The sequence below is a fragment of the Rhinoraja longicauda genome, chromosome 1 (assembly GCF_053455715.1).
Source record: "Rhinoraja longicauda isolate Sanriku21f chromosome 1, sRhiLon1.1, whole genome shotgun sequence".
Classification (NCBI taxonomy): Eukaryota; Metazoa; Chordata; class Chondrichthyes; order Rajiformes; family Arhynchobatidae; genus Rhinoraja; species Rhinoraja longicauda.
Genome location: NC_135953.1, coordinates 102,941,685 through 102,968,184, shown reverse-complemented (window position 1 = coordinate 102,968,184; position 26,500 = coordinate 102,941,685). Strand labels below are relative to the sequence as shown.

At 45.0% G+C, this 26,500-nt stretch overlaps 1 protein-coding gene across 2 annotated transcripts in view; it reads left to right on the top strand.

Annotated features, from left to right (window-relative positions):
• The window catches only part of lef1 (lymphoid enhancer-binding factor 1), a 169,330-nt gene that overhangs the window by 115,011 nt on the left and 27,819 nt on the right, over positions 1–26,500 (top strand). The window contains exons 6-9 of one of the 2 annotated variants that reach the window (XM_078403682.1): positions 302–412; positions 1,779–1,941; positions 6,747–6,854; positions 13,803–13,851. In XM_078403682.1, the coding sequence (XP_078259808.1) occupies positions 302–412; positions 1,779–1,941; positions 6,747–6,854; positions 13,803–13,851 (431 nt within the window). Of the gene's footprint in view, positions 1–301; positions 413–1,778; positions 1,942–6,746; positions 6,855–13,799; positions 13,852–26,500 lie in introns of both variants that reach the window. The other variant, XM_078403674.1, reaches the window with a different exon arrangement.

Sequence of the window (26,500 nt, the reverse complement as noted above, 5' to 3'; positions counted from 1 at the left end):
CTCCATACAGACAGCACCCATAGTTAGGATCAAACCTGGATCTCTGGTGCTGTAAGGCAGCCACTCTACGGCCGCACCACTGGACCCAACATGGAAAGCAAGGAATGAGTTGTTGTTGTTGTTGAATGTAGGTTTGGTACGTGAGTTCTGCATTTGCATCACTGTGATGTGATCAATGGCAGACTTACTGCACATGGCCATTACTAACCCCTTTGTCTCCAGTAGTGTTCACGATCAGCTCATAAATGTATGGGTTTCATGCTGTGGCTAATTGAGGTTTATTTTATCCGTCTTGATTCAGGTTTTCACATCCCATGGTTCCTACACACCCAACTGGGATTCCCCACCCAGCCATTGAGAACCACCAAATCAAGCAGGAACCCATGCACAGCGAGATTGAACTCATGAACATGTAAGTTCACAATGTGGAGGGGGGGAGGGGTTGGTGCAGATCTTTATTCCAACTTCCAACACACCGACTCTGATAGACTCTAATAGATTGCTGAAAATCAATGAACTAACCTACAGATGCCAGAAATCTGAAGTAAGAACAGAAAATGCTGAAAAACAGATCAGGCAGCATCTGTGGAAAGGGAAGATAGACACAAAATGCTGGAGTAACTCAGCGGGTTAGGCAGCATCTCTGAAGAAAAGGAATAGGTGACATTTTGGCTCAAAAGCATTCCTCAGATGACGGTGCGGCTTGGCGTTGTCCTGCTTGGAGAAGGTGATTTTTCATCTGCGGTTACATCTCACTGTGCTCATCAAGGATGAAGTGTCCTCTCCATTTGATTTGGCTGCTGAGCCTGGGCAGATAAATGGGAATACAAACTTGCCCAGCATCTGTATTCCCCTTTCGACCTGGTAGGCCGATTCCAAAGGAAAGGCGTGGCTGCTACGTCTGGGGCCCACTCGGTTGCAGGAGTTGCCGGAAGGCGGACACACGAGGGATCAGCCGACCGCCTCTAGGGACTCCAGCTCCAGTGCCTTTGGCTCTCCTGAGCCTTACCCACAAGGCAGCGGGGTGCTATTTAACCCATAGTTGGGACCTGGTTGATGGACGTCAGGACGTGTCCACACGCCGGTGGGCCTGCACGTCGCATCTCTGGGGGCCAGAGTTCCTCCGAGATCCCCGCGCAGTTTAGCCTGGGACTGAAGGTGGCCCCAGTTACCATGTGTTGCCATGAGGAGGCGCTGCGAGAGTCTTGATGATGCAGAGGTTATGTACTGGCAGAGGGAAGCTTACACACTCGGCTCCCTTTTTCGTAAAAATGCTAGCCAGCGGCATCTGGATTTATACCAGGAGCAACACCCTGTGGCTCCCACCACCAACACACCTGCCTGCAATGTCTGCAACAGGGTAGAGGTATATCATACAGAGCTAAATTGGACCATACAACAGCCTGGTAACAGAGCTGGTTGGAGGAGATGCAAAATGAATTTTGTTGCTAAACTAAGCATTTCTGAGGTGCAGCTGGTCAGTCCACTGATCTGGTAAATGATGGTTGTGTGTGTGTGTGTGTGTGTACGTGCGTGTGTGCGTGCGTGTGTCCCCGCCTGCATGTTAACATGTGTGAAAAAGTATAATGAAACACTGAATTTTAAGGGAAGATGAGCTCATGTCCATTTTATACCTTGCCTACTATAAAGATTGATAGTTGGGCATGTTTACAAAGAGTAAATGGCTAATTTCTTGCCGTTATTGCTTTCGAAGTTTAGTTGTTCCCGCAGTGGGAAGGATTTGAGTTGTTCAACGGTATTTTGTTTTTTGCCTGCAGAAAACCTCAGCACGAAACGAGGAAAGAACAGGAGGCCAAAAAACCTCACATCAAGAAGCCTCTTAACGCCTTCATGTTATACATGAAGGAGATGAGAGCGAACGTGGTAGCAGAGTGTACATTGAAAGAGAGTGCCGCCATCAATCAGATTCTTGGCAGGAGGGTAAGCAGACATTCCCTACCACTAGAGTTACAGATGTTGTAATATGCCCTCTGGAATTATGTTAGTCTAGATTTCATCCTGCAGCGGTTCAAGATGGTGATTCATCACCACACCTCTCAATACAATACAATACAATACAATATATCTTTATTGTCATTGTACAGGGGTACAACGAGATTGGGAATGCACCTCCCATACGATGCAATAAATTAATTAGTAGTCAGTATTAATTTAAACAACCCAATGAAACAAATTAGAAACAGTTTTAAAACAGAATAAAGTGCAAGTAGATCTGTGCCGGTTCACTGTGCGATGTGACCATCCGGCTCAGCAGGATGGGTTCATGGCCGCTATGGCCCTGGGGATGAAGCTGATCCTGAGTCTGGAGGTGTGGGCGTAGAAGGCCTTGTAGCGTCTGCCCGATGGTAGAAGTTCGAACAGACTATTGCAGGGGTGTGAGGAGTCTTTGTGAATGCTGGTGGCTTTTCTGAGGCTTCTTGTTTTTGTAGATGCCCTCCAAGGCTGGTAGCTGTGTTCCAATAGTCTTCTGAGCTCTATGGACTACCCGCTGAAGAGCTTTCCTCTCTGCCTCCGTGCAACTGAGATACCACACAGGGATGCCATGCGTTAGGATGCTCTCTATGGTGCAGCGGTAGAAGGTCGTCAGCAGCTGTTGGGGCAGACCAGACTTTTCCAGTGTTCTTAGGTAGAACAGTCGTTGATGTGCCTTCTTGACCAGCGCAGCAGTGTTAGTGCACCATGTTAGGTCCTCCAAAATGTGAGTGCGCAGAAACTTGAAGCTGGACACTCTCTCCCCACTGACCCCATTGATAAGGATTGGGGTGTATTCCCTGTTGTGTGACCTATGGAAGTTGATGATCAGCTCCTTGGTCTTGGAGGTATTTAGGGCCAGGTTGTTATCAGAGCACCAGTCTGCCAGGTTCTGCACGTCCGCTCTGTAGTTTGTTTCATCACCGTTGGTGATCAGCCCGATCACCGTTGTGTCGTCTGCAAACTTGACAATGGTGTTGGTGCCGAATGCAGGAACAGTGAAAAGGTTTTGTTGCGTGCTAACCAGTCAGCGGAAAGACAATACATGATTACAATCGAGCCATCCACAGAGGAACCATAAAGGGAATAACGTGAATAACGTTTGGTTCAAGATAAAGTGCAGCAAAGTTCAATCGAAGATAGTCCAAGGGACTCTATTGAGGTAGATAGTAGCTCAGGACTGCTGTCTAGTTGTTGGTAGGATGGCTCAGTTGCCTGATAACAGCTGGGAAGAAAATGTTCCTGAAACTGGAGGTGTTCTTTTTCACACTTCTATACCTTTTGCCTGAAGGGAGAGAGGAGAAGAAGAAGTGGCCAGGGTACGACTTGTCCTTAATAATGCTGGTGGTCTTGTCGAGGCATCATGAGGTTTAAATGGAGATAATGGAAGAGAGGTTGGTTTGTGTGATGGTCTGGGCTGCATCCACAATTCTCTGCAATTTCTTGCGGTCTTGGATGGAGCTATTCCCAAACCATGGTGGACCAGGGTGGCGCTGTGGCGAGGGGGCCGCACAGCAGAGTTGTTGCCTTACGGCGCCAGAGACCCGGGTTCGATCCTGACTATGGGTGCTGTCTGTACAGAGTTTGTAAGTTCGGCGAGAACTAATTGGGCTGAAGGGCCTGTTTCCACGCTGTATCTCTAAACTAAGCAAAAAAGCATATAGGCGCTAGTTACATCTGAGATTGAGAGCACGGGGAGGGAAATAGATTAGCTCAACATTGCGAGGTTAAGATGCTGCATATGGAATGGGCGCTGGGTCACACAAAGGTCCTGGACACTGCCTCTCCTGCACAAATAACCCTGGTCTTTCATTCCCTGTGAAAGGCACCAGTGTCAATTTTGATGCGATATCTGCCCCTCCAGTTACTGCTGCCTCCGGCTACACTCCTTTGTACTGTCATTTGATACACAACAAAAAGAAAAGTGCCACTGACAACCCCCTTCTTGATTTGACAAGTTTGTACTGCAGGGGAATTCAGAAGTGCACGTAAGCAAATCCTCTTCACTGTCAAATACTGTCCTGTGGAGGAGGAGAAGGGGAGGCAGGGTGAAATGAGAATGAATCAAAGGAGCTGTTTCCATGCCTTTTCGGAAAGAAATGAGGAGGAATTTCTTTAGTCAGAGGGTGGTGAATCTGTGGAATTCATTGCCACAGACGGCTGTGGGTGCCAAGTCAATGGATATTTTTAAGGCGGAGATTGATATGTAAGGGTGCCAGGGATTACGGGGAGAAGGCATCAGAGCGGGGTTGAGAGGGAAAGATAGATCAGCCATGATTGAATGACGGAGTAGACTTGATGGGACAAATGGCCTTATTCTGCTCCTATAACTGATGAACTTACGAACTTTATTTTTATGACCCTATGACTAACTGAGTCGTTTGCTGCTCTCTTGGAGTCTCTACCCGTTCTGACCGACTTTACTTTGTGGTAATTTTAGAATATTTTTTTTAAAAGATGGAAAGTGCTGGAGTAACTCAACGGGTCAGGGAGCATCTCCAGAGAACTTCGATAGGACTAGATAAACCTCTATGTCACACCACCGCAAGTTAACCTCACGTTCCCACTGTTGGTTACTCAATATCAGAACATGGCACAAAAGGACACAAAGTGCCGGAGTAACTCAGTGAGTCAGGGAGCTTCGATGGAGAGCATGGATAGGTGACGTTTCAGGTTAACCTTTCTTCGGACTGAAAAAGGCCTGGGTCTGAAACGTCACCTATCCATGTTCTCCAGAGATGCTGTCTGACCCACTGAGTTATGCCAGCACTTTGTGTTCTTTAGTGTACAGGTGCTCCCCGGCTTACGATGTTTCGACTTGCGATAGTTTGACTTTGCGACGGAGCAAACGGCAGCGACCTCCGCTTGCTTCCGGCCACGTGATCGCGTTTATTCAATGCATTTCGACTTACGATACTTTCAGTTTCCGATGGGTTTCTCGGAACGGAACCCCATCGGAGGCTGAGGAGCACCTGGATTAACGGCATCTGCAATAACCTTGTTTCCACATTGGAACATATTAGGCTATCTGATTAGATAAACATTAGATTATCTGATTGGGTAAAAAAAAAAAACAATTTTCCCCCACAAATTTCTTATGTTCATACAGTAATCATACATGCAGAATTAGGCCATTCAGCCCATCCAGTCTACTCCACCATTCAATCAAGGCTGATCTATCTCTCCCTCTCAAGTCCATTCTCTTGCCTTCTCCCCATAATCTATGACACCCTTACTAATCAAAAACTTGTCAATCTCCACTATCAATATTTTCATAATCAGCAAAGTTTAGTTTAATTTAGTTTAGAGATATAGCGCGGAGCCAGGCCCTTCGGCCCACCGAGTACATGCCAACCAGCGATTCCCGTACATCAGCACTATCCTACACACTAACGACAATCAAAAAACGTTACCGAAGCCAATTAACCTACAAACCTGTACGTCTTTGGAATGTGGGCGGAAATCGGATCACTCGGAGAAAACCCAATTGGCCACGGGGAGAATATGTAAACTCCGTACAGACAGCACCCATGGTCCGGATCGAACCAGTGTCTCTGGCACTGTAAAGCAGCAACTCTACCACTGCGCCACTGTGCTGCACCTGTGATGCGTTCAAATATAAGTAAGGTGTTTTTGACCTCATTATTTCTGGAAGATTAATTTCTATTCACTGAAGGCACCAGGGCAATTCAGGGTGGGTGATGATCAAGCTGTGACTTCATATCCTCTGTAAAAGTTTGAGATGTGTCGACGACTGACTGCTTGACAGTAGGAAGGATCATAAATTGAAGGCTTATTAAAAGGCTTGCACTGCGCGGAAGATCACACAACCTCCGGCTATGATTGCCTTTTTTGTACATCCAAATGAATGCAGGAGAGTTCTGTGCACATGATGCAGGGTGTTGATGACAAGTTTTGCATTCATTGCCCATTATTGCCCAAAGTACCCTCGGGCCTGAATGGCTTGACAGCAAAACGTCAATCACATTACCATGGAGTCACAGGCAGGCCAGACGGGAGGGGCAGCAGATCTCCTTCACTAAACGGCATTTAGTTAAGCGGTTACATTTGAAGAAGTGTCTTGACGTGAAAAGTCTCCTCTCCATGTTCTCCAGAGTTGCTGCCTGACCCGCTGAGTTACTCCAGCATTTTGCGTATATTTTTGGTATAAAACAGGGTCCAGAGGAGGTTTATGAGACTGATCCCGGGAATGATTGGGCTAACATACGATGCGCGTTTTAGGGCACTGGACCTGTACTCGCTGGAGTTCAGAAGGATGAGGGGGGACTTCATTGAAACTTACCAAATAGTGAAAGGCCTCAATATAGTGGATGTGATGTTTCCACTAGTGGGAGAGTCTAGGACCAGAGGCCATTGCCTCAGAATGAAGGTATGTACCTTTAGAAAGGAAATGATGAGGATCCTCTATAGTCAGAGGGTGGCGAATCTGTGGAATTCATTGCCACGGTCGGCTGTGGAGGACAAGTCAATCGATACTTTTAAAGCGGAGAAGGATAGATTCTTGATTAGTAAGGGGCAATGGGGAGAAGGCAGGTGAATGGGGTTGAGAGGGAATCATAGATTAGCCAAGATTGAATGGGGGAGTAGACTCGATGGGCTGAACTGCCTAACTCTGTTCCTTTAACTGATGAATATCTAAACTGTAGTTATAATTTCTAACCAGTTGCTCTCTGCTTGTTTTGCTCAGATGGATGCGTTGAGAGTAATTTTGCACCCATTTCTTCTTCTTCCAGTGGCATGCCTTGTCTCGTGAGGAACAAGCCAAGTACTACGAACTGGCTCGCAAGGAACGGCAACTTCACATGCAGCTCTACCCTGGCTGGTCTGCACGTGATAACTATGTAAGTTTCTTATTGCTTTGTCAGGGAATCGGAGGGGGGGCTTTGGCATTAGTTTTCCATCCAACACTTTCTTTTACCTCCTACTAGTGAGCTTCCAACAGTTTAGACTTTATACTTTAGAGATGCAACATGGAAACAGGCCCTCCAGCCCACCAAGTCCTTGCCTGAGCACTATCCTACACACCGGGGACAATTTACACCGCAGAAGTTAATTAACCAACAAACCTGCATGTCTTTGGAATGTAGCAGGAAACCGGAGCACCCGGAGAAAACCCACGCAGTCATAGGGAGATCCTACAAACTCCGTACAGTCAGCACCCGTAGTCAGGGTCACACCAGGGTCACACCAGGGTCTCCGGCGCTGTAAGGCAACAACTCTATCGCTGCACCACTGTGCCGCCCTTAACAGAAATGAATTTATACACACTTACAACTTTTATTTATTTCAAAAATAAAATTTATTCAGAAAAAAAAGTGATATACAAAACATAAGCTGTGCAAAAACTCTTTGTTCATTTAAAGTATCTGTACACTCAGTAATTACATACTCAGTAGTGTTTACACTTATCTTTAAAGAAAATACTCTTGCCTCTCTATTGTCTCTTGCCTCTCATGTGCCCTCCTGGGGTGATATCCGTTTCCTTGTTTGAGGACTCTGGCCCCTCAATGTCCAACAGCGGAAGGACCCTAGACTATGGTCCTCCCCCACAGAGCCTTGGCGTTGGCTGCACCAAGCTTCAGTGCGTCCCTTAGTACTCCTGCAGTCTAGAGCGGGCCAGTCGACAACATTCCCTAATAGACATCCCGCTCTTGCATATCAAAGAGCTTCTTTCACCGAGCTCAGTTCAGTTTAGTTTATTGTCACGTGTGCCAAGGTACAGTGAAAAGCCTTTGTTGCGTGCTAACCAGTCAGCGGAAAGACAATACAAGATTACGATTGAGCCATTTACAGTGTATAGATACATGATAAGGGATTAACGTTTAGTGCAGGGTAAAGCCAGCAAAGTCCGATCAAGGATAGTCCGAGGGTCACCAATGAGGTAGAGCGAAGTTCAGGATTTGATGCTCTTCCAGCAGCACTTAATATCCGTCACCAAATGAGTCCCTGCGAACAGCCCGTAAATCAGAGAGGCCTCTATTATGGAGCTGTTCACGATGAACCGTGAGGATCCATCTGCTTATTTACAAACACACATCAAATAAGGACCCTTGCATCCTTCTTCACAAATCCGCACTCTGCAAAGAGGTGGACAACAGTTTCTTCTATCTTCAGGCACCTCAGGAAAAATATTATTGTTCCGAATATCATCTGCTCTACTTCATCACCTCTGTGTGAAAAAAAAAGGTGCTCTCAATCTGTAGACTGCTGTCCCTTTGTTTTATGGCATGGTGAATGGGATTTGTTTGATCTTATTTTAATTTACTACTTATTCAAATTGGTGGTCATTATGATATCTTGCGGTGTGGCAGCTGTGAATGTTTTGCTGCAAATACAGCTGGCACCAGCTTTAAACCCTTTTTAGATAGATTCTTGGATTGGCAGGAAAGTTCCTGGTGAAGACCGGGGACTTGTTGGAAGGACATGGCATTCACAGGAAAGATCCTGGCAAACCTTTCTTTGCTGAGGGAGGAGAAGTGTGTGTGATATTTGCATCTCTGTTGTGTGTAGGATGAGGTGTTTACGTGGGATATGATGTGTGTTTGCAAACGAGCAGATAGATCCTCATCACATGCCTGGGTTAACCATCTCCTTCATTGACTGGGCATTAAGCAGATCCATCGTAGATCTACGGGTGGTTTAGATGACAGGTGATTATCTGCATTGTTAGTTTCAAACATGGAGGAAATTGATTAATGCTTATCTTTTAGGAAAGAGACGCTCCTTGAAGTTTAAGACCAAGTATTGGGTTTTTTTCTCCATGCTTTCTTCGATTATTCCTTACCCTGGTAGAGCTGCTGCCTCGCAGTGCCAGAGACCCGTGTTCGATCCTGACCTCTGGTGCTTTCTGTGTGGAGTTTGCACGTTCTCCCTGTGCCCGAGTTTCCTCTTGGTGCTCCGGTTTCCTCCCACATCCCAAAGACGGGTGGGTTTGTAGTTTAATTTGCCACAATAAATTGGTGCTTGTGTGTAGGATAGAACTGCTGTACAAGTGATTGTTGGTCGGTATGGACTTGGTGGGCAGAAGGGCCTGTTTCCGCGCTGTACATCTAAACCAGAATAACGCAACTAGTTTGCTGCATATGTGTAAAGGGGTGATTGCAAACGTGGGATAAAATGAAACTGGTGTAAACGGTTGTTCCATGGTCGGCATGGACAGTGGGCCGAAGGGCCTGTTTCCACGCTGTGTCTTTCAATCAATCAATCAAAATCATTTACTAAGATGTAGCATCTTGGAGGTCTCACTTGCCACATCCAGATGACTAATTAATCAGAAGGGTTTTGATAGCCAACTATTCTGTTCTATTCCAACACATAGATGACATCAGAGCTCACTTAACATCTTCATGTGTGATAATCAAGAATCTGAATGTATTTTTTCCTCCCAGTGTAAGCAATTGAGATGAGGCTATTCCATTGCACTAACTAGCAATGGAGACCATAACCAGTGACTGACTGCTCCAGCAAGACACACAAGCGACTGCAGATGCTTGTTTATAATAATAGACACAAAATGCTGGAGTAGCTCAACGGGTCAGGCAGCATCTCTGGAGGACAGAATCTGAAGAAGGGTCCTGACCCGAAACGTCACCTGTCCATATTCTCCAGAGATGATGCCTGACCCCTGAGTTACTCCAGCACTTCGTAACTTTTTTTTAGATCAACCTGAAGAGTCAACTTGTTGCTACATCTGATTCACTTTCATTGATCATGTCGCAGAGTCAAACTAATCTTTACGGAACCAGAATCTTTAGGGGACGGCACGGTGGCGCATCAGTAGAGTCACACCCTTACAGCGCCAGAGATCCAGGTTCAGTCCTGACTATGGGTGCTGTCTGTACAGAGTTTGTACATTCTCCCCGTGACCGCATGCGTTTTAGAACATCAAAACCAGGAGATATCATCGGTATAGAACAGTGATTGTAGAACAACGGCAATTGGCCCATTAAATAGAAGGTCGTCACTAAATTGTATTACAATCTGTACAGGGGTTGGATATTATCAAAGCCTATATAAAATCTCTCTCAAACCCATCACAGATGTTCCACCACCTATTTTCTAATCGTGTCCCGTCCCCCCTATCCTATCTCTGAATTCTGGCGTATTTTACGCCTCTTCTACCACCATCACAAACTCTTCGCTTTCCTTCCACAATTTTACAAAACTACACATACAGACAAATAGAACATTTCCAGACACCAAATGCTGGAGTAACTCAGCATTTTACCTGAGTGCTCCAGTTTCCTCCCACTTTCCAGGTTTGTAGGTTAATTGGCTTCGGTAAAATTATAAATTGTCCCTAGTGTGTAGGATCGTAATTGTGTACGGGGTGATCGCTGGGCGGTGCGGACTTGGTGGGCCGAAGGGCCTATTTCTGCACTGCATTTCGAAACTAAACTAAACTGAGCTAAACCAATTCCATTTGAGTTCAGGTTTAGTTTCTCCAGTTCACTCAAGCTTCTCGAAAGATACATTTTGGCTCTGTGTCAGACAGAATTACGTATAATTGACCCTGTGCTGTTTGAACCCAGCACATAAAGAAGCAATTGAAACAAAATGATGCTATTTGACTATGTCGTCATGGCATCTATCAGAGCCCCACACGAATGAATTCCTGTATTAGGTTTCAGGTGGATGCATATAGAAGGGGAGAATAGCTTTTTAGATAGCTAAGATTGCAAGGACATTTCTTTGTCCCTTGCCCAGATTGAGTCATACACATGCTACCCCTTTGTGAGGCTGTGAATAGACTCTCTGTTACAAAGCTATTGGAACTTGGCTCCTGATACCACCAAGTTGTTTGTTACAGTACCTTTGTTGTAACATGAATCTTATTACAAAGCATCTTTGGCGCTTGAGAGCCTGTCTCATACCAAAAGTAGCTTGGTTTGATTCTCTCTTTTGTCTCAATGACTGGAGGCCCAAGCTCCAGTGACTTTCTGCCTGTCTCAAGACTTGTGCACATTCTGCCTATGTAGGCGAACACACAAAAGCTGAACAAATGTTTCCCTTTGTTCTGGTTTCATAGAACATTGAATAGTACAGCACAGGAACAGGCCGTTTGGCCCACAATGTCTGTGCCGAACATGATGTCAAGATAAATTGATCTCCACTGCTAGCACATAAGTAAGTTCATGTTATAAGAGCAGAATTAGGCTATTCGGCCCATCAGATCTACTCCGCCATTCAATCATGGCTGACTTATCTTTCCCTCTCAACCCTATTCTCCTGCCCATTACCCCTGACATCCATACAAATCAAGAATCTGTCAATCACCACTTTAAAACTATCCATTGACTTGGCCTCCATATCCTTCTGTGGCAATGGATTCCACAGATTCACCACCCTCTGACTAAAGATACTTGATCCATATTCCCTGCATATCCATATGTCTATCTAAAAGCCTCAAACTCCCATTATCATATCTGTTTCCTACACAACCCCTGGCAGCGTGTTCCAGGCACCTATCACGCTCTGAGTAAAATAACTTGCTCCATACATTTCCTTTAAACGTTATCTCTTTCACCTTATAGCTTTAGCCTCTAGTCTTTGCTGGGTTCACCCTGGGAAAAGGTTCTGACTGTCAATGACAGGTTCTGACTGTGAGCCGTACTTGGTGCAATGGGTCACCCAGCATGGACACATTGGTGAGGTGATGAGTACACAGTTGGGAGTGCAGCAGAGAGACTGACTGGTGATGAGGCCAGAGCTGTAGATGTTGTGTACATGGTCTTCAGCAAAGCACTCAACAAGGTCCGCATGGTAGGCTGCTCTGGAAGGTTAGATCACATGGGATCCAAGGAGAGATGGCTGAATGGATAGAAAATTGACTTCATGGAAGGAAGCAGAGGGTGATGGTGGAAGGTTGCTTCTCGGACTGGAGGCCTGTGATGAGTAGTGTGCCTCAGGGATCGGTGCTGGGCCCGTTACTATTTGTCATCTATATCAATGATTTGGATGAGAATGTATATGGCACCTTTGCAAATTTGCAGATGATACAAAAGTGGGTGGTATTACAGATCGTGAAGACAGATGTCAAAAATTGCAGCAACAATGTATCTCTCATGGGATCACAATCAGCTTAGATCAAGGAACCTCCGTGCCTGAGGTCATTTGTTGCCAGCCCCCGATTTGTCCTGTTTTTTAATTTCTTCCACTACCCTCTCCCAACCCCCACCCTCCACAATCAGTCTGAAGAAGTGTCCCAACCCGAAACGTCACCTATCCATTTTCTCCAGAGATGCTGCCTGACCCCAGCATTTTGTGACTATCTTTGGTATAAACCTGCATCTGCAGTTCCTCTTTGTTACAACAGGAGGAACCAGGTTGTCAGGAAGTGGCTTAAAATGTGGACAGGGCCTGGTTCCATTTCAGGTATCAGACACAAGCCCTTCAGCCCACTGAGTCCATGCTAAACATCACACACCCATGTTTCGACTAGTCTTTCATTGATTCCATTCTATTCTCCCCTCGTTCTCATCAATTCTCCCTTAGATTCTACCACTCGCCTACATTCTAAGGGCAATTTACAGTGGCCAGTCAAGTAACCAACCTGCATGTCTTTGGGATGTGGAAGGGAATGCCTGGATAGAGTGGATGTGGAGAGGATGTTTCCATTAATGGGAGAGTCTAGAACCAGACGCCATAGCCTCAGAACAGGAAGGAGATGAGGAGGAATTTCTTTAGTCAGAGGGTGGTGAATCTGTGGAATTCATTTCCACAGACACACAGACAGCTGTGGAGGCTAAGGCGATGGATATTTTTAAGGCGGAGATTAACTGATTCTTGATGAGTAAGTGTGTCGGGGATTATGGGGAGAAGGCAGGAAAATGGGGTTGAGAGGGAAAGATTGATCAGCCGTGATTGAATGGTAGAGTAGACTTGATGGTCCGAATGGCTTAATTCTGTTCCTGGAACTTATGAATTTATGAAAATGGAACACTCAGGGAAAACCCACACATTCACAAGGTGAACATGCAAACTCCACATAGAATCCAGGATTGAACCTGGGTCACTGAAGCTAAGAGGCAGCAGCCCTAGCAGTAGCATCATTGTGTTGCCCATGTTCATGTTTACATCTGTCGCTCTTGGACCCATAAAAGTTTTATGAACTCACATTGAAGGGACATGTTGGTCTTCAAAACAAGCATCCCGCTGACCACTAAGTTAATATGCTAGTTGAGTCCTTTTGAGGTATAATGACTTCAGATTGCACAAGGACTTGATGCCCTTGCCCAACTTAAATGGGCAACTCGTGAGAGGAGGCAGTGTTAGAATCAAAACCAAGTGATCATTCAACTCAGTTCACTTTCATTTCCCTGCCAACCTAACAGGTGCAGGGTGTGACGATTTAAAGTTCTTCCTGTTGAGTCTTTGAGATAATTGCTTGTATGGCCAGTCGATGCAATGCCAATGAGGGCATTAAGGATATTAAAGGTAAGGCTAGACACAAAATGCTGGAATAACTCAGCAGGTCAGGCAGCGACATTTTGAGTCGGGACACTTCCTGATACTGAGGATAGGTCTGATGAAGGGTTCCAACCTGAAACGTCAACTGCCATTTTCTCCAGAGATGCTGCCTGACCCGTTGAGTTACTCCAGCATTATGTGCCTATCTTTGGTATAAACCAGTATCTGCAGTTCCTTTTTATTAAAAAGGTAAGGCTCTTAGGCAAAAGTACGGACTGGACATTAATGAAGGAAGAACATTAAGGATAATGATGTGAGATATATGTGTCCCTTTAATAACTGATCTATAAAATATCTTGAATTTGTTTCAAATGTTGAAGGGAAAGAAGAAGAAGAGGAAACGTGAAAAGATGCAGGAGACCACTTCAGGTAAGAAATCAAATTACCAACAGGAATTACAGTGTTTAAATAAAATGTCACACTTTAGTGTGGATCCAATGCCTTTATGCAGCAGTTCAACCTGCTGAAGTCAATTCTCTCTCAGCAGATTCTATTCCAGCATAGATATGATTCCACTATACTGGGGTTTCTGAAGTAGTTGTTTCGTTTTCCTCAGCCTTGCTTCTGTTGCCATACTACACACAAAATGTGTGCGGCTGGAGGGAAGCATGAAAAATATGAAGCACTGTAATCTCAGTAACTCCTAACTGTGAGCTTACAGTGAGGTTCATTATTTGTTTCACAGAGCTTGTGATCAAACTGTGATGTGTTGTGTGAGAGGTATCTGCTCATGAGTAATCTCCACACTGGCTCCCAGATATTTAGTCGTGAATTAAGTGGAAGTGCATGTTAAATTAGTTTAGTTTAGTTTAGAGATACAGCGCGGAAACAGGCCCTTCGGCCCGCCAGGTCCGCGCCAACCAGTGATCCCCGCACATTAACACTATCCTACACACACTAGGGACAATTTTAATATTTACCAAGTCAATTAACCTACACTCCTGTACGTCTTTGGACTGTGGGAGGAAACAGAAGATTTCGAAGAAAACCCACGCGGTCACGGGGAGAACGTCCAAACTCCATACAAACACCTGTAGTCAGGATCGAACCCGGGTCTCCGGCACTGCGTGCTAAAAGGCAGCAACTCTACCACTGCACCACCGTGCAACCTTTATTGTTCCTTTCAGTTAATGCATTTATTCAAAATGTTTGTGTTTACTTTATTCACATTCCGTGCTTTGCTTTGTCTTGGCTTCAGAATTCAAGGTTACACCTTATTGCAAACCAAGACTTCTCAGAAAACTGCTATTAATTTGTTACTTTTAGTTTAAGAAAAAATCATTGCAATGAACAAAGCAATTGTGGATCATTGCAATTATTAAGCAATTGTGGATATTATTTATGATGGGTCAGTGATTCAGTACGATGATACTTAGACAACTGGAAACCAGCAAAGCTCATGCAAGTCAGGTAAATGATTTTTGCACTGAAATCCATTTCGCTGGGTTGAGCAGATTTTGGTTCCCCAATGGAGGGCACCCATTACATTTTTGTACCTAAAGATGGGAATGAGAAACAATCCAATTGCATTTCAGACTATATGGTCCCAGAGTGCCTTTTGTAGATTAATTTAGTTTAGTTTAGAGATTACAGCACGGAAACAGGCCCTTCGATCAACTGAGTCCGCACCGACCAGCAATCCCCGCATGCTAACGTTATCCTACACACTAGGGACAATTTACATTTATACCAAGTCAATTAGCCTACAAACCTGTACGTCTTTGGAATGTGGAGGGAAACACGAGCACCCGGAAAAACCCCACTCCAGCACTTTGTGTCCATTTAAGAGAACTGATGATTCAGGTCGAGGACCCTTTGTCAGAATTGGGAGCGAGAGATTAAAGAAAGGCAATGTTAAGTTGCAGGGAAAGTTTTGGGGCAGATGGATGGAACAAAGGGAATACCACAGGGATGGGCTGTAGGAGCCAAATAGTCAAATCAGTTAGAGGGTGACAGCACAGGCAAAAAATCCCAAATGAGTTGTTTATAGCAGGGTTGTGGGACATATCCAGCAGGTCAGGCTATACAGGTAGAGAGAGAAAACTGAGCCAAACTGATGGATTACTTACAGTAAACCTGTTCTGATACAGACAGACAAAACATGTTACCTGAAGTAGGAGAATTCAATAGAGTTGCATTGATAGAATTTATAGATATAGCATGAAAACAGGCCTTTCAGCCCACCAAGTCCGCGCTGACCAACGATTACCCCGTACACTAGTTCTATCCTACACATTAGGGATAAAGCCTCCATATCCTTCCTATAATGGGGTGATCAGAGCTGCATGCAATACCCCAAATTTGGCCTGACCAAAGTCCTATAAAGCTGCAACATGACTTTCTGACTTTTATACTCAATGTCCCGACCCATGAAGGCAGGCAAGCCTTATGCCTTCTTCACCACTTTACCAAAGGAACAGTTAAACGTCAGACCTGTCCACAAGGGTGTCTCTGAACTCTGGGCACTCTGTAGCTTCTACCTTGCATTGCAGTCCTATTCCAACCAGCATGTGAGCAGGAGAGGGATATTTGCTGATGACTGATCAAGACAACAGGTTGCTGGGAATCGCAGCAAATGCAACACTCGGGACGGCACATTGGCGCAGCAGTAGAGTTCCTGCCTCACAGCGCCAGAGACCCATGTTCGATCCTGACCTCGGGTGCTCTCTGTACAGAGTTTGGATGTTCTCCCTGTGACCAAGTGGGTTTTCCCTGGATGCTCCGGTTTCCTCCCGCATACCAAGGACGTGCAGGTTTGTAGGTTAACTGGGTTAGATCTAAATTGTAAATTGTCCGTAGTTTGTAGGATATTGCTATTGTATCACTGGTCAGTGCAAGCTCGGTGGGCCGAAAGACTTGTTTTTGCTCTGTACCTCTAAACTAAACAGTCCATTACACCACCTTGCTAATCAAAGACAACTTCAGACAGGCAGCATATAAGAGTCACGCCACAAGAGTGGTAGGTAGTGCCCATCTACAGCAAGAGCAGCAATAATACAAATGTAAAACACTGTAGATGCCGAAAATGTGAACTATAGACAGAAAATGTGATAAACACTCAGCAGGTAAGGCGGCATCTGTGATGGAAATACATAGAGCACACATAGAACAGTTCAGCACAGGAACAGGCCCATTGTGCCAAACATGAAGCCAAGATAAACTATTCTCAGCTGCCTGCACATGATCCATATCCATCCATTAGTGGCATATCCATGGGCTTATCTAAAAGCCTCGTCAACTCCACTATCCTCTCTGCTCCCCTCAACCTCCAACACTCCAGAGAAAATAATCAAATTCTGTCCAACTTCAGTTTAGTTTAGTTTAGTTGAGTATAGTTTAGTTTAGTTTAATTTAATTTATTATCATGTGTACCGAGGTAGAGTGAAAAGCTTTTGCTTCATGCAAACCAGTCAGCGGAAAGACAATACATGATTACAATCGACCCATCCACTGTGTACAGATACATGATAAAGGGAATGACGTGAATTAACATTTTGCGCAACATAAAGTCCAGTAAAGTCTGATCAAAGATAGTCCGAGGGTCTCCAAATGAGGTAGATAGTAGCTCAGGACTGCTCTCTAGTTGTTGAGGATGGGTGGTTCAGTTGCCTGATAACAATTGGGAAGAAACATTATTGCTCAGATTCTGAGCATCTCTCAGAGCATCCTATTAACAGGAGAGCGGTCCTGAGCTACTACCTACCTCATTGGAGATCCTTGGACTATCTTCAATTGGACTTTACTGGATTTTATCTTCCACTAAACGTTATTTTCTTTATCATGTATCTGTACAATGTGCATGGCTCGATTGTAATCACGTATAGTCTTTCCGCTGACTGGTTAGCAGGCAACAAAAGGTGCATGGATAGGATTGGTTTAGAGGGTTATGGGCCAAACGCAGGCAGGTGGGACTAGTGTAGATGAGGCATGTTAGTCGGCGTGGGCAAGCGGGGCCGATGGACCCGTTTCCACGCTTTATGACTCTATGACTCAATGAAAAGCTTCTCACTGTTCCTCGGTACTTGTGACAACAAACAAAATAAACTATCTGAAAGCATAGTAAAATCAAATCTCAATTATTGAAGTGCCTTCTTTTGTTTCGTTATGTGAATATTTTAAAATGAGTTTGGAGGAGGAAATTAGATGCTATTTTTCCAAAGCTTCTGATATATCTAATAATTAGAGCATTGGAGTTCTCCTACTGTGACAAATGTAAGCAGATCCAAATAGCTATGATAGATCTAGGATTAGTAGAATTAGTCCCCTGTTACAGCAGTAGCTTTCTTTCTTTATCCAGGCCGACTGCAGCCTGTAACATGGAGCTTTATAGCGCATATGTCCAGAGAATTTTGCCACCTTCTCTGGATTTCCCCATGCCTTCCCTCCTTTACTGGGCAATCGGGCAGTTCAGTTCTTTGGACCTCACGATCCTTGCAATTCTTTCACACTTACCTGCCAACATAACGTTTTAGCAAAAGAATGCAAACCAAAGTTAAACCAGGGCAGGGCCTTCACCATGAATGACTGATTCCTGGGAGTTTTGTAGAGAAAAGGGGTCTGGGAGTGCAGGTACAATACATAGTTCCTTGAAAGTGGTGTCACAGGTCGATAGGCGTTTGGCACATGGGCCATCAGTCAGGGTACTGTGCATAGAAGTTGGAACATTAGGTTACAGTTATACAACACGTTGGTGAGGCCACATTTGGAGTATTGTGTTCAGTTTAGGTCACTCTGCTACACAAAGGATGTCATTAAGCTGGAAAGAGTGCAGAGACGATTTACCAGGATGTTGCTGGGACTCGAGGGCCTGAGCTTTAGGGAGAGATTGGGCAAGCTGGGACTTTATTCCTTGGAGCGCAAGTGGCTAAGGGGTGATCTTATAGAGGTGTAGAAGATTATGAGGCGAATTGATAAGGTGAATGCACACTGGATATAAGGAAAGAGCTGCCAGTGGGGGTAGTTGAGGCAGGTACTATAAAAGAAGACTCCTGACCTGAAACATCACCTGTCTAAGTTGTCTGACCAACTGAGTTACTCCAGCACCTTGTGTTGGGGGGGGGGGGGGGGGGGGGGTGGGGGGCACGCTGGTGCAGCAGTAGAGTTGCTGCCTTACAATGCCAAAGACCCAGGTTCCATCCTGACCATGGGTGCTGTCTGTACAGAGTTTGTTCATTCTCCTCGTGACTTTATGGATTTTCTCCAGGCGTTAGTGTGCGGGAATTGCTGGTCAGTGTGGACTCGGTGAGCCGACGGGCCTGTTTCCGCGCTATATCTCTTAAAAAAATCATTTTAAAGGACACTTGGATAGGTACACGGATAAGAAAGGTTTAGAGAAATATGGGCCAAATCTGGGCAAATGAGGGGATCTTCGTTACTTGGGCCACGGGGTCGGTTTCCATGCTGGATGACTATGTGAAGGAAGGAACTGCAGATGCTGGTTTACACCAAAGATAGACACAAAATGCTGGAGTAACTCAGCGGGACGGACAGCATCTATGGAGAGAAGGAATGAGTTACGTTTCGGTTCGAGACCTTTCTTCAGACTCTATGACCCTCTAACGAGCTGCTTGTTTTCATATACCGCACATTGACAGTGTGGCAAATGTCAGGATGTGAGTTGGTTTGCTGCCATAAATAAGTTTGACTTTACAACTTGCACGATAGTTTGGTATATACACATGCAGCACCCTGGCATTAGATTTTGAAAGACTGCTGCCTGCAGTGTTGTATGGTATCAAGGATACATCAGGTGAGGCTGTGGGTGGTTAGAAGAGGAAAATGGATTAATTGTGGTACTGCATCAGTGCAAGTCCTATGTGCAGTGAGAAGGCGAACAAAATGCCACAGAAGTGTCGGTGGGTATGTTTAAACTGGGACAGTGCTCGCTTGTGTGTTTACAGTTAGATTAAGCAGCAGATAAAGGCATAGCCCGACCACCACAGACTTCATCACGACAAGGCATATAAATGTTACCCGCAGTGCAGCTAAGCCACAATTCTAGGAAGGTGTGCACTGATCTTAACAGGAACTAAGCCCCCGCATTCACTTAAAACAGGTAGCTTTGAGCAGATAACACGCCTCTTGGCACTTGTGTTTATTTTCTGTGGGTAGCTGCCAGCACATGTATCAAGTCCTCTTGCAGAAAGCCGCATTTCAAAAACATAACAACGGCTGAGGCAGCGTTCAAGAAATAAATATTTTGAGGCATTAAATGTTCTGTTGTCCCTAAAGTGTAGGATAGAACTAGTATATGGGGTGATTGTTGGTCGTTGTGGACTCGGTGGGCCGAAGGGCCAGCTTCTACACTGTATCTCTAAAATCTAAACTGGGGGAACACTGTGCTGTAATATAGAAACATAGAAACATGGAAAATAGGTGCAGGAGTAGGCCATTCGGCCCTTCGAGCCAGCACTGGCATTCAATATGATCATGGCTGACCATCCAAAATCAGTACCCCATTCCGGCTTTTTCCCCATATCCCTTGATTCCCTTAGCCCTAAGAGCTAAATCTCTCTTGAAAACATCCAGTGAATTGACCTCCGTTGCCTTCTGTGGCAGAGAATTCCACAGATTTCAGATGGGTGAAAAAGTTTTTCCTCATCTTAGTCCTAAATGGCCTACCGCTTATTCTTAAACTGTGACCCTTGGTTCTGGACTCCCCCAACATCAGGAACATTTTTCCTGCATCTACCCTGTCCATCCTCTAAGAATTTTATATGTTTCTATAAGATCCCCTCTCATCCTTCTAAATTCCACCGAATACAAGCCCTGTCGACCCTTCTTTCATCATACGTCAGTCCCGCCATCCCGGGAATTAACCTGGTGAACCTACACTGAACTTCCTCAATAGCAATAATATCCTTCCTCAAATTAGGAGACCAAAATTGCACACAATACTCCAGGTGTGATCTCACCTGGGCCCTGTACAACTGCAATAGGACCTCCTTGCTCCTAAACTCAAATTCTCTCGCAATGCCGACATGCCATTGGCTTTCTTCACTGCCTGCTCTACCTGCATGCTTATTGTCATGCTGAAGTTTGTTTGTGATCTCCTGGTGCTTTTATAATTAAGCACAGGGCCATTATCTCAAGAGCCTTGACTACTATTCATATCTCAATCAACAGACAGTATCTTTTCAAAAAAGCAAGTTATCTCACCATTGTTATACTGCTGTGTGTGGAGGTGGCTGGGCACAAACCTGATGCCATATCTTCTAATAACAATGGTTCATAAGTTCGTAAGTGATAGGAGAAGAATTAGGCCATTCGGCCCATCAAGTCTACTCCGCCATTCAATCGTGCCTGATCTATCTTTCCCTCTTAACCCCATTCTCCTGCCTTTTCCCCATTATAGTGGAGACTGCTCCACTTTATTGGACCTCGATGTTCCAAAAGAGGCATGAAAGGTGTAGCAGAAGTGTAGAAAGAAGGGGACAGCACGGTGGCGCAGCAGTAGAGTTGCTGTCTCACAGCGCCAGAGACGTGGTTTTGATCCTGATTATGGCTGCTGTCTATACAGAGTTTGTACGTTCTCCCTGTGACCGCGTGGGTTTTCTCCGGGTGCTCTGGTTTCCTCCCACATTCCAAAGATGTGCAGGTTTGCAGGTTAGCAGGCTAATTGGCTCCTGTAAATTGTCTGTAGTGTGCAGGATACAACTAGCGTACAGGTGATTGTTGGTCAGTGCGGACGCAGAGGGTCGAAGGACCTTTTCTCACACTGTACCTCTAAATTAAACTAGACGGAACTAAAGTTACTTTCAGAGGAGATGATACTTTTAAATTCCACTGTTGCAGATATACACGTGGTTAAAAATCCAGATCCTGCATATTCCATTAAAAACGGTAGTTTGATTTGATTTGCTTGCCTGATATACATTACAAGAGTTTGGGATTTTTCTCCTTGAAATTAACATTTAGATGAAATAATTAACATTTTAATTTTTGAAATACCATAAAATCCAGGTTGTGAATCATTTCTATATTTATATGCTTCAGACTTTTCTATGGTGCTTGCTAGTTGCTCCTTTGTGGAATAGCAAAAGCAACTAAATCCCAGCTTGCTTCTGAAAGGGGCCAGTGGGGTAAAATGGACATTTGGTCAATGATACTTAATTGTCACATGTACCAAAATATAGTGACATTATTTTTTTGCATGCAATTCAGTAAAAATCTTACGTGAGAATAATCACACTTAAATCCAAGAATGTAAGAATAGTAGATAACACCCGGGTGGTACACAACAGACGGCATGTTTCTGACATGGACACAAGTGCTGGAGTAACTCAATGGGTCAGGCAGCATCTCTGGAGAAAAAGGATGGGAGACCTGAAACGTAACACATCCTTTTTCTCCAGAGATGCTGCCTGTCCCGCTGAGTTACTGCAGCACTTTGTGTCTATCTTCATAATAAACCAGCTTCTGCATTTCCTTTCTACACATGTTTCTGGCATCATCATGTCCTTCATGTTTGAACTTATTAAAAATGTAGAGCTTGAAAGGGTCAGTTGTCCTGGCGTCAGCACTGATTTGGGAGTTGCGGGGGTTGACCTGGCCTGCCGATGTTGCCGATGAACTCCACCGTTGCTCTGCCGCTCCCGGCCGGTCCTGATCCCCGCGCCCGCCCGATCTCTGTGGGCCCTCTAGCAGCGCCCAATCCCTGCATTGCTGCAGTGTCTCCAACAGACACCTCAACCCGTGATCCTCCCGCGGCCACTGCTCCAACTCCGCGTGCTAGGGGTGCTTCCCACAGGTCAAGGGGGAGGCAGGACAGTGAAGGATCAAGTATTGCCAAAGAGGTGGACCTTGATGATGCCTTTCGATGCTGAGAGCCAAGACAACCACCACATGACCAGAGTGATTAGGAAATGTCTTAAAGGCCCCGGACTGCCATGCCTCCTCCTTAACCTGATAGAGGCACCCTACGCGCACTGAGCTACTCTCTACCACATTGGAGACCCTCGGACTATCTTTCATCAGACTTTACTGCACTAAACATTATTCATTTTATTCCCTTCACCATGCATCTGTACACTGTTAACAGCTTGATTGTACTCAGTCTTTCTGCTGACTGGAGAGCTCGCACCAAAAATGCTTTTCACTGTTCCTTGGAGCACGTGACACTAAACTAAAAATAAATTAAAAATTAAATAAATAAATAAACCTGGGTGGAGTGTTGGATGGAATGGAGACTGGCACCAAAGGCTTTTGAGAGTATTAGAGCATTAGGTCCACATTTTTCCGTGTATTTTCAATCCTGAAAGATTGTTGGGTCTGGGGAAGAGACAGGGATAGGAGAATGATGGATCATCGATACTTGTGCAACATAGTCGCTGGTTACTGGGTGGGGTAGCACTGTGACAAAATCACTGGACCAACATCTAGAGACCTTGAGCATAAATCCCAAGGCTTCAGAGCTGCACGATGGCTCACCAGTAGAGTTGCTGCCTCACAGCGCCAGAGACCCGGGTTTGATCCTGACAACGGGTGCTGTCTGTACGGAGTTTGTACGTTCTCCCTGAGACCGCGTGGGTTTTCTCCAGGTACTCCAGTTCCCTCCCACACTCCAAAGATCACCTGTGCCTCCACTTGCAGAGGGCCCTATAGGTCTCAGGCCACAGCTTCTAGCAGGATGGTGAGCAGCCAGTTGGGTTTCACTCCTGCCATCCCATATCCAGTTGAGCTGAGGGTGACTTGCCTGAGAGCAGAGGCCTTTGTGAGAAACAGGTAACGCCTCAGCTCACCACACCAACGAGAGCTCCGGCGTCGGTTGTTTGTGCACCACCCCCCATTGACCTCTTTCCCCCCCGCAGTAAGCACAGTTTCCAAACCGCCACCCAATGCACAGTGGGTTAGCGAGAACTGATCAAAAGTGACAGCACATTACGCCTAAAATAAAATCTGAAGGTGCTTCGCCCACATAAGCTGTCTGAACCTTCTCCCCTGCCACCCCCTCCTGCCTCCCAACACAGTATTATTTTCCACATGCAGAGATTAACTCTTTCTGCACAGCCACACACTATAGGTGCTTTTAAAGTGGGCATCAGAGGTTGTTGTTGGCATCGCGAGTGATAGAGCAGGTTGGAACTTCAAGTTTACGTACAGATTTAGATTTGTTATTGTCACGTGTACTGAGGTACAGTGAAAAACACGTGTTTTTTTCCCGGGTGCTCCGGTTTCCTCCCACATTCCAAAGATGAACAGGTTTATAGATTAATTGGCTTCTGTGAATTGTAAATTGTTCCTAGTGTGTAAGATAGTGTTACTTTATGGGGTGATCATGCAGAATCGTGGATTCGGTGGGCCGAACGGCCTGTTCCCATGCTGTATTTCTAAACTAAACCAAAGGGTGATGGGATGGTCAAGAAGGCTTTTGGTAGATTGGCCTTTGTCAATCAGGGTGTTGAATATAGAAAAAGACACACATTTCTGGAGTAAATCAACAGATCAAGCAGCATCTCTGGCGAAAATGGATAAATGGCATTTTGGGTCATGAACCTTTTTCAGACTGAGATCGCTCGGTGGGCCGAAGGGCTGTATCTCTAAAGTCTAAAGGAGCGGAATTAAGCCATTTGGCCCATTGCGTCTAATCCGCTATTCAATCATTGCTGATCTAATATCCAATGACTCAGCTTCCACAGCTGTCTGTGGCAATGAATTCCACAGACTCGCCACCCTCTGGCTAAAGAAATTCCTCCTTCTTTGCACAAACCCAGCCTGTTTAACATTTGCCACAATGACAACCTAAATTCTGCTGTATATAAGTAGTGTGGGTTACTATTCACATGCGTTAAGCATTCCTTGCGATTTTGCAATGTTCAATATTTTCAATGGTGTGGAAAATTGATTGGCTCCAACTGGTATCTTAGGCTGTTTCTCTTGTGAGAAACTTTTAACCTTTTGGAAATAAAGGCTGTATTGTGCAGTACAATGACAGTTTTTAGAAGCCTACTGTCTTGATACAGACCAAATTGAAGTAGACTCATAGTATTACCAAATGGAAGCAACAAGCATCAAAACAATTGCTTCTAGTGTATAGGGAATGTATGAGAAAGTGGGATAACATAGAACTAATGTGAACTGGTAAAGGGCCAATTTCTATACTATATTTCAAAATGCGGCACGGTGGCGCAGATGTAGAGTTGCTGCCTTACTGCGAATGCAGCACCGGAGACTCAGGTTCGATTCTGACTACGGGCGCCGTCTGTACGGAGTTTGTACGTTCTCCCCGTGATCTGCGTGGGTTTTCTCCGAGATCTTCGGTTTCCTCCCACACTCCAAAGACGTACAGGTATGTAGGTTAATTGTCTGGGCAAATGTAAAAACAAATTGTCGCTAGTGTGTGTAGGATAGTGTTAATGTGTGGGGATCGCTGGGCGGCGCGGACCCGGTGGGCCGAAGGGCCTGTTTCCGCACTGTATCTCTAAATCTAAATCTAAAATCTAAAAGTATGGCCCAGTGGTACAGTTGGTAGAATTGCTGTTTCACAGTGCCAGAAACCCATGTTCGTTCCTGACCTCGGGTGCTGTGTGTATTGTTTGCTCATTCTCCCTGTGATCGCATAGGTTTCCTCCTAGTGCTCCTGTTTCCTCCCAGCGTTTCCCATTTCCCTCCCAAGATGAGATTCAGGGTGGTAGCACATACGTGAAAAGGATTCCTGTTATCTTTGGACCGTCATGACAGGACTAGGTGGTAGAATGTCAGAGGTTGAGTGGAGACCTGATAGAAGTAAATACAATTATGTGAGACATAGACAGGGTAGACAGTCAGAACCTTTCTCCCAGGATGGAAATATAAAATACCAGAAGCCATAACTTTAAGATGAGAGTAGCAACATTTAAAAGAGATGTGAAGAGCACATTTCTACGCAGAGAGTGGTGAGTACCTGGGATGTATGCCAGTGGTTGAGGTGGAAGCAGATACCAGAGTGGCGTTCAAGAGGCTTTCAGATAGGTACATGGATATGCGGGGAATGGAGCAATATGGATCATATGCAGGCAGAGATACACATACAGTAGAAACCGTACTTCGAATTTTGAATTTTGATCTTTTCCCGGGCTAGCGATATTCGTTTTCGACTTACAATATTTTTTTGATTTATGATGGGGTTTCTTTTCGGAGCGAAACCCCATCGTACGTTGAGGAGCACCTGTACTTGAGAATTTGGTAAACTTGGAACCTGACAAACCCAAGGATGTGATGTAGAAATAAGGAACTGCAGGTGCTAGTTTACACAACAAGGACACAAAGTGCTAGAGTAGCTCAACGGGTCGGGCAGCATCTCTGGAGACAGTCTGAAAAAAGTTCCAGACCCGAAACATCTCCTATCCATGGTCTCCAGAGATGCTGCCTGACCCGCTGAGTTACCCCAGCACTTGGTGTCCCAAGGATCCGATGATCTATTTATCTAGAATTTGAGCGAAGTGGCTTTGAAGATAATGAATGCTCTGAATATCATCTTCTAAATTCCTCTGGACTAGAGGGTAACTAAAAATAACCCACTAGTTAAGAAAGGAGGGAGGTAAAATGTAGGAAACTATCGACCTGTTAGCTTAACATTGGTGGTGGAATGTGCTGGAACATTTAATGAAGGATTTAATAACAAAACACTTTGAAAGAACTAATAGGACTAAGCAGAGACAGCATGGATTAAGGAAAAAAAAGTCACATTTGACTAATCTGCCTGATAAGTTTGTTTAGGATGTGACGTAAAATAGATAAGGGGAAAATAATGAATGTGGAATAAGAATGGAAAACGTTGGAAATATCATTAGGTAAGGAATCAGAAATTTGGAGGGATCTGACCAGGACCATTTTCAGAAAGGGAGGGGGAGGGAGAGGGAGGAAAGGGACGGGGAAGAGATATGGGAAAAGAGAGAGGATGGGGGAGTGAGAGAGATAGTGAGAGAAAGAGAGATGCTGCAGTGAACTGGAGTCAAAAAGGGAATGTTGGAAATCCTCATCAGATCAGGCAGCATCAATAGAGGGAGAACAACTGAGTTAGTGATACCTCCATTGCAAT